Raw genomic sequence first — 10,872 nt, 5'->3', positions numbered from 1 at the left:
AACTTAAAGATGAAATATTTCAACATTAAAAAAAGAAAATGTTTCATTGCATCAAATGACCAAAAGATACAATCTCAGGATTGTAAGTGTATATGGTACAATATCCCAACTACATACCCCTGTGCTTTCAACTAGTCCTATTCAAAACGAACATGTGGTTCGAATCAAAGCTACATGCAGTCACAGTAGTCTTATGTCTTTAGGTCTGCATTTGACAGAAGGTCCCGTGACAGTGGGATGGCTCTCTCGTATACTGTACAGTGTGGTGAGCTATCAAAACCACCTGCAGTACCTCAGAGCATCCTCCCTTCACCACAGCAGAGCAGTAGACAGATGGGTCACTGGACATGAGACCAACACCATCAGCAACCTTGTGCAGGTGAGAAAGTCTCTATCCGAATGTGCGGCAGTTTTAACATCCATCTGAATCATGGACACCATGCTTTTAAAAGTAAACTTAGCATTCGTCCCCCAAATAGCACTGTTATTGACAGTACAATAATTCTAGTCAAATGCAGACTGTAAGAAGTGTGTGTACTGGGGTTAAGCTACTGGTGGCTCCTCTGAGGTAAAGCACTGTTAAGGACATCCCAAGCTTTACCTCTGTGATATCAAACAGAGGTATGCTGTGACAGAACACAACGCTCTTGTACAAATATGACTCAAAATCCAATTTGAATGCTAATTCAAAGAGGTTAAGGACCACTTGAGTTATGTGGTATGGCTGGTGGGCCAGCATGCAGTTAAGTTCTCTGAGTGAAAGAGTGAGTACATGCCTTTAAAACAGCTATCACTTCACTACCAATGTATTTTAATACAGAGAATTGAAAACCCAGTGACTTCAGTGTTGGCACCACTAGGTTCAATGGTGTCTGACCATGGGCCAGTCAATATCACCATGGTGACAGACAGGTCTTCATCTTCACTGCGATTCCCTCCTTAGTCTGACCTGGCTTTATGTTCACCAGCACTCATAAAGTCCACACTGCGCAGGTCACACAGACAGTCACACTGGTACTCTACACACACACACAGTACAGTAGGGTCCCCTGAGGGTAGGACATGACAGAAGCTAACAATCTGATGGATGGGAGGCGGGGCCCAGCTGACATCATATAGGAAGGGTGGGAGGATCTGAATGAACCCCTCCTTCTCCTGGCTCAATCAGCTGACAATGGACTCCCTGCAACCCCCCGGGCCCTCGCCCCTAAGGGTTCTCTGGTGATGAGCGAAGCGGGCTGGAAGCCCCCTCCTCTGTGGGGTGTAGGGCTGGGGGGGGGGTGAATGGCTTGACTGGACAGGGAGGGTGGAGGCAGTGTCCAGGCTGCTGTTAGACAGCAGACAGCTGGGTGGGCTTGGAGGCTGGCAGATCCAGTAGAGCCTGGACGGTCATGCCCACCTTCACCAGCCCACGCTCCTCTAGGATATGGTGGGGCAAACACAGCTTGTCCTGCCAGGGCCAAAACACAGCACGCAGTCATCACCACACCTTTCAAGACACTTAAAAGGACAGTACAAGTGAATTGATGTTTATATCTCTGTCATGCTGCTCTGGGTACCAGTCTATTTATTTGTTGAAAGATGTTTTTGGTAAGACTCAGTTGGCTAAACCAAAAAGAGTGGCACAGCTCAACCCATCCATCATAACCTATCCACATTAACTTCAGGAATCTGACAAAAGTTTATTTACAGATGGTTATCCAAAGATGTTTTTCATATCTGTAGCTGTTCTACTGGTTAGGGAGTGTACCACAACTGGAGAAAGAGGCATATCAGATCTATGGGTGATGACAGAAAAAGATAGTAGTGATTATAAACTGAGTGGTTAAAGCGCTGAATGCCGATTGGCTGACAGCCGTGGTATATCAGATTGTATACCAAGGGTATGACAAAACATTTATTTTTCTACTGCTCTAGTTACGTTGGTAACACGTTTATAATAGCAATAAGGCCCCTTGGGGTTTGTGTTATATGACCAATATACTATGGCTAAAGGCTGTATCCTGGCACTCCGCATTGTGTTGTACATAAGAACAGCCCTTAGTGGTGGTATATTGGCCATATACCACACACCCTCAGGTCTTATTGCTTAATTAAGTGGTGTGCGTTTACCTGTGGCACACCCAGCTTCTTACAGGCATCCAGGAAGTTTTCCACATTCCTGCGGCACTTGGCCATGCTAAGCTTTGGCTGTGGGACAGAGTTGGTCAACAGTTACAGGCATTTTTTGTTTATTCTTGGCTGGTGGTTTGCTTCGGCTCTAGGGATTTCAAACAACAGGTTTTCAACTGGTGCTTACCACTGCGGGCGAGGGTACATGGATGCTGGCCACCGACCGAGGACGAATGTGATTGGCCAGATGGCACAAGACAACGCCATCCATCAGAGCAGCTCCCACATCGTCCGGCAGCAAGACCTTCAGTCTGGACTCCAGGTTCTAAGAGGAGTCACAGAAACAACACACTCAACATGGATTCTGTAGATCCCTGTGGAATACTGTAGATCACCTATTACAACTGCTAACGCAAGACATGGACGAAGATTATTTTACAGGAGGAGTTTGAAGTAACCCACAGTGTTACCCAGAGTGACCCACCGGGATACTGTGCTACCTGCAGCTGTCTGGAGGAACAAGTAGCGACACGTTGAGAATTCTGAGGAACTCCAGACAACATGAAAGAGCCCATTCAAGGCCCATCAGAGGAGGAACACATCTCTGAATTGCAGTATTATACTGTATTCTTTGGTAAACTCTGTCAACTGCTCGCTGTCAACTCTGCCAACAGGCCATTGTTCACACCTCTGTTGGAAAGCTGCTGATTTTCCATAGCCGTATCACTCGTACCCGTATACGGGTTGATAAAGGGCATATTTGGGCATTGATAAACACCTACATTGTAATGCAGGAGGTGTACAGTAACATCACAGCGCTGTATGGGTTTTGACTGACAGCCGTTCTGAATTTGATGACCTCGAATGACAGGAAGTTGCCCTTCCTGCTAATTGTGCAACTTTAGCACATTTTTTGTTGTCCAAGAGAGGGAAACGCTGTAAAATAAAGATGACTACGTATTTTGAAAGATAAGACGTTGAGGAGTAAAACAAATACCGCTTTGATGTCATACAAGCACGCCGTGCACTTCACATTTCCATATCATAAAACTCATGTCCTATACGGCATCAACCTTTACGATCACTACGTTTGATGTACAGTCACAAGATGACATGGCGCCATACCCTGGGTTGTTCGGAACGGATCGAGGTGAACTGTTGTGTCCTCACCTTTGGTCTAGTAGTTTTACCATCACCTCTAAACTCTTCCCTTTGCATTGCTACCATGGTCATGCATATGCTTTTCATATTTCTTCTGTAAGAAATATTATTTCAATTTATCCTCATCCACATAGGCCCATAAAGGGTCCAAATTAATGATGGAAATTTGTCAAATGAAAAGGACTGCTACATAATACCTTTTGCAAACGTCTATAAAGTCTAATCAGGTTATTGGTGGTGTCTTTTGATCATGGTGTGTCACCCTGTGTTTTCTGAATCTCCTGACCTGCCGTAGGAGGCCAACCTGCTCCATCTCCTCCCGCAGGTGCTCCATCTTCCTCCTCATGGTGAAACTGGGGTCAGACGGCTCCTGGCGGCTGCTTCGGCAAAAAGCTACGACAACACATAGGAAGCATATAGCGTGTGACATACTGAAATTACACAACTTTCAAAACAGTAGACTCCTGGGTATTCCCCTGGGCCCTGCCGAGATGAGCTCAGAGTCTAGACTTTTTAATGACATGAATTTACAAGTGTTGAAATTTATGTTGTAAAATTATACAATCTGATATGTCTGATATTAGTGTACATTCATTTTATTGTTGTACATGCCCTTTTAAATGTCGCATACATCTTTCTGCATTACCCCTTATAAACATCCCCTGCCCCCCCCCCCCCTTACCACTTCCATGTGGAAGAGGGAGGTTACTCAAAAATGTTACCATGAAAATCATAATCAATTCTATAGATATTGAGTTTATATTGTCACCGACCTTGTAATATTAGGGGTTTCTACCAGTATATTGTGAAATGTATGCATTTCAAGCATTTATTCGCTTTGTAGCTGTTGATTTGTGAATGCTGTACATGCTAGCTAGTTACTGTAATTTCCTCTGTACATGTCATCATTGGGCTAACATGGCTATTTCATGTCCCCTTTTGTTCGTTTGTACTTGAGTTGGTGCATAACGGCAGCACAACACTTCATGTATGGATGCTGTTTGTTTCTTTAATCGGGTATGTCATGTCTGTGTTTATGGTATTTCAACGATATTTGACTGTTAGTTTGCAAGTGCACGTCATGTACGAGCTGTACGTAACGCCTGGCTGTTGATGAATGTTAAGCCCGTAGGCTATACTGGACATTAGCTACATTTTATACTGTACATTGCATTATATAGTTGTCAAACGAGATTGTTATTCTTAGCCCTGTCTACAGTACCCATGTGGAAGACAGGAGTTTGGCGTGTTAGGGCAGCACAGCATGTGTTAATGGAAGTCTTTCCCTGTCATTATCAGAGAACAAAAAGATCAACACCAACCTTGAGCCGCTTGTCATCTGTAAGCTGATCAAAATGCAATCGACACCGGTCACATTTACACACAGGCTTCATTCCAACCATTACTGTAACGTTGGAATGTCCAGACCATGGTTACTTCTAGGCCAGTGGAGTGTGTATTTGAGTGTCAAACAAGTTTTGTTTAGTAACTCCCTTTAGTGTGGAAATCCTGAGCCCTCACTAAAGATGAAAATGCATGGAGGATAATAAATACTATATATTATATAATCAAATCTATTGCTACTTCTAAGAAAATATCCCTCGTAGCCTTTCTGTGGGTTCAACATAACACTTCTTTTCGTAAACTATTTATTGATTGCCGAATACCATGGAAATTCCACTGAACTCCTCCAACCATTTTACTCGGAAGGACAGTTCAGAGAGTCACCTCGTGCATCATCGTGAACTCTCTCTTTTGCAATGCTAACTGGAACTGCAGTCAAAGTGTGGTTAAAATGTCCAGTGATTGACAGGGGAGCACAGAAGAGAGTGCACCGGTCAAGAACACATTGCCCTGTTTGTTGGATTGCTACGAAATCCTTAAATAGTTCCTCTTCTCTATTTATTTATTCATTTTTAAAAGGGCAATATGTAGTTCAAACAAAGTGGCCACTGATTTGGTAAACAGCTGAGGGATGGGGTTGGAGAAAAGTAACTACTCACAGATTCATAGAGCTATGGATGCAAGGACTGATCACGATATCAAAATTATATGTTTTGAGGCTATACATGTCTTATTTTTTTTATTTTACAATTAAATTGTTTACAAACAATGGAGTAAAAAAAAGCGTATGTTCTGATGGGGTACTATTAAATAACACATATGGAAGGAATTGTGTAGTAACCAAAAAAAGTGTTAAACAAATCAAAATCTATTTTATTTTTGAGATTCTTCAAATAGCCAGCCTTTGCCTTGACAGCTTTGCACACACTTGCACTCTCAACTACACTACAGTTCAAAAGTTTGGGGTCACTTAGAAATGTCCTTGTTTTAGAAAGAAAAGCACATTTTTGTCCATTAAAATACCATCATATTGATCAGAAATACAGTATAAACATTGTTAACGTTGTAAATGACTATTGTAGCTGGAAACGTCAGATTTTTTATGTAATTCCTATATAGGCGTACAGAGGCCCATTATCAGCAACCATCAATCCTATGTTCCAATGGCACGTTGTGTTAGCTAATCCAAGTTTATAATTTAAAAGGCTAATTGATCATTAGAAAACCCTTTTGCAATTATGTTAGCACAGCTGAAAACTGTTGTTCTGATTAAAGAAGCAATAAAACTGGCCTTCCTTAGATTAGTTGAGTATCTGGAGCGTCAGCATTTGTGGGTTCGATTACAGGCTCAAAATGGCCAGAAACTAAGACCGTTCTTCTGAAACTCGTCAGTCTATTCTTGTTATGAGAAATGGCAGCTTCATTAAATAGTCCCCGCAAAACACCAGTCTCAACGTCAACAGTGAAGAGGCAACTCCGGGATGAGGAACTCTGCCTAGAAGGCCAGCATCCCGTAGTCGCCGCTTCATTGTTGACGTCGAGACTGGTGTTTTGCGGGTATGATTTAATGAAGCTGCCAGTTGAGGACTCTAATCAATTTATCCTCTGCAGCAGAGGTAACTCTGGGTCTTCCTTTCTTGTGGCGGTCCTCATGAGAGCCAGTTTCGTCATAGCGCTTGATGGTTTTTGCGACTGCACTTGAAGAAACTTTCAAAGTTCTTGAAATTTTCTGTATTGACTAACCTTCATGTCTTAAAGTAATGATGGACTGTCGTTGCTCTTTGCTTATTTGAGCTGCTCTTGATATAATATGGCCTTGGTCTTTTACCAAATAAGGCTATCTTCTGTATACCCCTACCTTGTCACAACACAACTGATTGGCTCAAACGCATTAAGGAAAGAAATTCCACAAATGAACTTAAGGCGGCACACCTGTTAATTGAAATGCATTCCAGGTGACTACCTCAAAGCTGGTTGAGAGAATGCAAAGAGTGTGCAAAACGATCATCAAGGCAAAGGCTGGCTATTTGAAGAATCTCAAATATAAAATTATTTTGATTTGTTTAACACTTTTTTGGTTACTACATGATTCCATGTGTTATTTCATAGTTTTGATGTCTTCACTATTATTATACAATGTAGAAAATAGTAAAAATAAAGAAAACCCCTTGAATGAGTAGGTGTTCTAAAACTTTTGACCGGTAGTGTATATCATAAATTTAAAATCCATAAATAGATGTAGCAATCACAGATTGCCCCTTTAAAGCCGCCCAGGCGTACGAAAAAGTATGCACAGACTACTGGATAAGAGCTTCTACTAAATTACTAATATGTCAAATGTACACTGAGGCACACACAACAGTTGACATTGATTGTATTTGCATCAAACTAAAATATCTTGTGTCACATAATGATAACTACTGGGGTATGACATTTAGCTCATCACTCTTCTTCCCTCCCAAGCAAAAAGGTGGTAACTGTTCATTTGGTTGAAAATGAGTTAATGTCATTTTTGTTACATTAAAACACATGCTTAATCATGTGGACAAGTATCCTGCCTCTATTGTATTGTGTTTTGGAGAAAATGGGGGTCGTATTAGCAGTAACTGCAAAAAGTTACTGTGAAACCAAGGTAAATGGCAGTAACTGAACTTACTGCCTTTTAGCTTCGTTTCAACCTGCCCTTGGCTGCAGTTACTGCGTTTTACCTTGGTTTCATGTCATTTTAAGTGACGCAATCAAACCTGCATGACACTGATTGTACATTGATAATCTACGGAGACAACACCATGGCACAGCATTCAAGGGGGGGAAATGATGGTTGAACTTGCTCTGAAACGCCAACATCCAGACACTGGTAAGAACTAGCTAGCTAAGTATGATGATGAACATGTAAATATGTTTAAAATGTATTCTTAAAGCTGTTATTTATTTAATCATTCAGAAGTGTCATTTGAAAAAAATACATACAATACATACAATGTTATTAGCAATCTCATGGTCATTTTTTTTATCATTTGTATTATCCTACGTCATACTTCTATCATTATATATTACAAGACAGGTAATCATTTCATGTAATTCAAACAATTGCAGTGCTGCTTTTCACATTTATTCTTATAACAAGACATGGGCTACTTGCCAAACACAGTATGTAATGTGACTGACGCAGAACCTACATCTCTAAATTCAACTGGTATCTTAGTGGAAGACACACAAAGGATGCAGGTTAAATCTGTTATACTGTCAGAAATTACACTGCTCTTGTATTAATAGCATAAATGAGAAGTATAGTAAACTAACAAATGAAAATGGCTGATACTGCTCTTTGCTTTGGTATTACGCTGCCATTTATAACATATCATGCCAAGGAAGAAGGCAGTATCTGCCGTTTAAGGGTCAGAGGTCATGTCAGAGGTCAGGGTCAACATGAATTTAAAAAAAGTACTCATAGTAAGGCAATGCATAGTACTCATGCATCGCCAATGATCTCCCTGGAATTCATTTGGCTAGACAATTAAAACACTTTTGAAGACATTTTTTCTCAGCTCCACTATGAGCAGTTACTATCTTTTTGCTTGGGAGAGCAGAATAGTATGCCGAAGAGGTCATAAGCAATGTATCGGCCATGCTTGGGACATGCTGTCATACTTCACCAGAATCACCATATTACAATACCAAATACAGTAAATGGCACTATTAATAGCCTGCATCATAATTGCACAACAACATGTTCAAACTCATTGCTCCACCACGTGTTCTCTGTTTTACAATTACTTAAGAGTTAAAAACCTTGACTTGAAAATGTGTGCCACTTGTATTGCCTAATCATACAATAATAAATAAAAGCCTTATAAAAATGAATGACTAACCCCTGAACAAGTTAAATAATTCAAATTACCTGATCTTGGTTTAAGGCCAAAGACTGTGAGGGTGGTGCTGAACTCAGCATTCCGCAATACCTCCTGCACACAGAATACATCATTTGATTATTGGTCAGATAGAACAACCAATGAGGATATTTGCTTGAGCATGTGCTTACATAATTTGATTGTAATGTGCTTTTACTGTGCACGTGATTGGATAGCTAATCTCACCTCACACTCGTCGTTCCCACTGGAGTTTCGTCGGGCACTCTGGCACTTGTTCTGTGAGGAGAGAAGACGCATTAAGAAAGAGATTTAATTCATGCCCTAGCAGCCTACTGCTCGGTGCGTCACTTTGCATTGTGGGAAATGTAGTATTGGTGCGTGTAAAAGATCTGCGGGCTGCCGGCTTGCTGCGGGCCGGTTCTAATAATAAATCAAGATCATCCCAGTAAAAAACCTTCTTGCGGGCCGGATGTGGCCCGCGGGCCTTGACTCTGACATATGTGCCCTAGAACCTAGTTCGCCATATTGAAAATTGCTCTCCGTTACTCTGTTTTTGTATGGTCATTAGCAGAGTTCACGTGATCTCAATGTTTGCTTCAAGACTCCAGACATTTGTAAAAAAAAAAAAAAAAAAAATTAGATATGAGCCATAGTTTAAAAACTCTGTAGATAGTGCTAAAACAATGTGACATCTGAATTCTGCTCTCAGGCTTGGAGGGAAGCAAAAGTACTTAAGCTACTCAATAATAGTAAAGCCCCCTTACTGTCTCAAAAAGCCAACCAATCAGCCTGTTACCAACCTTAGTATAACTTTTGGAAAAAATTGTGTTTGTCCAGATACAATGCTATTTTACTGTAAACAAATTGACTTTCAGCACGCTTATAGGGAAGGACACTCAACAAGCACGGCACTTACACACAAATGACTGATGCTGTTTTTTATACTTATTGACCATAGTCTGCTGCTGGAAAAACGTGTGTTATGGCTTAACACCCCCTGCTATATTGTGGATAAAGAGTTACCTGTCTAACAGAACACAGTGTGTGTTGTTTAATGGAAGTCTCTCCAACATAATCCAGGTCGAATCAGGAATTCCTCAGGGCAGCAGTCTAGACACCTTACTTTTTTCAATCTTTACTAATGACATGCCAGTAGCTTTGAGTAAAGCCAGTGTGTCTATAGTGCGTTCGGAAAGTATTCAGACCCCTTAACTTTTCTCACATTTTGGTACGTTACAGCCTTATTCTAAAATCTATTCGTCCCCTTATAAATCTACACACAACACCCTATAATGAAATAATACAAAAACTGATATATCACATTTACATAAGTATTCAGACCATTTACTCGGTACTTTGTTGAAGCACCTTTGGCAGCGATTACAGCCTCGAGTCTCCTTGGGTATGACGCTACAAGCTTGGCACACCTGTATTTGGGGAGTTCCTCCCATTCTTCTCTGCAGATCCTCTCAAGCTCTGACAGGTTGAATGAAGGGCATCGCTGCACAGCTATTTTCAGGTCTCTCCAGAGATGTTCGATCGGGTTCAAGTCCAGGCTCTGGCTGGGCCACTCAAAGACATTCAGAGACTTGTCCAGAAGCCACGCATTGTCTTGGCTGTGCGCTTAGGGCCGTTGTCCTGTTGGAACGTGAATCTTCATCCCAGTCTGAGGTCCTGAGCGCTCTGGAGCAGGTTTTCATCAAGGATCTCTCTGTACTTTGCTCAATGTCTTTCCCTCGAGCCTGACTAGTCTCCCAGTCCCTGCTACTGAAAAACATCCCCACAGCATGATGCTGCCACCACCATGCTTCACCGTAGGAATGGTGCCAGGCTTCCTCCAGACATGAAGCTTGGCATTCAGGCTAAAGAGTTCAATCTTGGTTTCATCAGACCAGAAAATCTGGTTTCTCATGGTCAAAGTCATTTCGGTGCCTTTTGGCAAACTCCAAGTGTGCTGTCATGTGCCTTTTACTGAGGAGTGGCTTCCATCTGGCTTCTCCCATCTCCACAGAGGAACTCTGGAGCTCTGTCAGAGTGACCATCAGATTCTTGGTCACCTCCCAGACAAAGGCCCTTCTCCCCCGATTGCTCAGTTTGCCCGGGCGGACAGCTCTAGGAAGTCTTGGTGGTTCCAAACGTGTGTTTTTGGAGACCTTCAATGCTGCAGACTATTTTTGGTACCCTTCCCTAGATCTGTGCCTCGACACAATCCTGCCTCGGAGCTCTAAGGACAATTCCTTTGACCTCGTGGCTTGGTTTTTGCTCTGACATGCACGGCCAACTGTGGGACCTTACATAGACATAGACCTTACATTCCCAAATAATGTCCAATCAATTGAATTTATCACAGGTGGATTCCAATCAAGTTGTAAAAACTCAATTA

The 10,872-nt window shown here is 41.8% G+C and overlaps 1 protein-coding gene across 1 annotated transcript in view; it reads right to left on the bottom strand.

Moving 5' to 3' along the window:
• LOC139418558 (leucine-rich repeat and calponin homology domain-containing protein 2-like) overlaps positions 1 to 10,872 on the bottom strand; it is a 76,358-nt gene continuing 65,486 nt past the window's right edge. Inside the window, 6 exon segments of the mRNA XM_071168118.1 lie at positions 1 to 1,450; positions 2,113 to 2,190; positions 2,300 to 2,437; positions 3,560 to 3,666; positions 8,519 to 8,582; positions 8,715 to 8,765. Of these exon segments, the coding sequence (XP_071024219.1) occupies positions 1,331 to 1,450; positions 2,113 to 2,190; positions 2,300 to 2,437; positions 3,560 to 3,666; positions 8,519 to 8,582; positions 8,715 to 8,765 (558 nt within the window). The 3' untranslated portion in view covers positions 1 to 1,330.

The sequence above is a fragment of the Oncorhynchus clarkii genome, chromosome 10, assembly GCF_045791955.1.
Source record: "Oncorhynchus clarkii lewisi isolate Uvic-CL-2024 chromosome 10, UVic_Ocla_1.0, whole genome shotgun sequence".
Lineage (NCBI taxonomy): Eukaryota > Metazoa > Chordata > Actinopteri > Salmoniformes > Salmonidae > Oncorhynchus > Oncorhynchus clarkii.
This window is presented reverse-complemented; position numbering and strand designations above follow the sequence as displayed.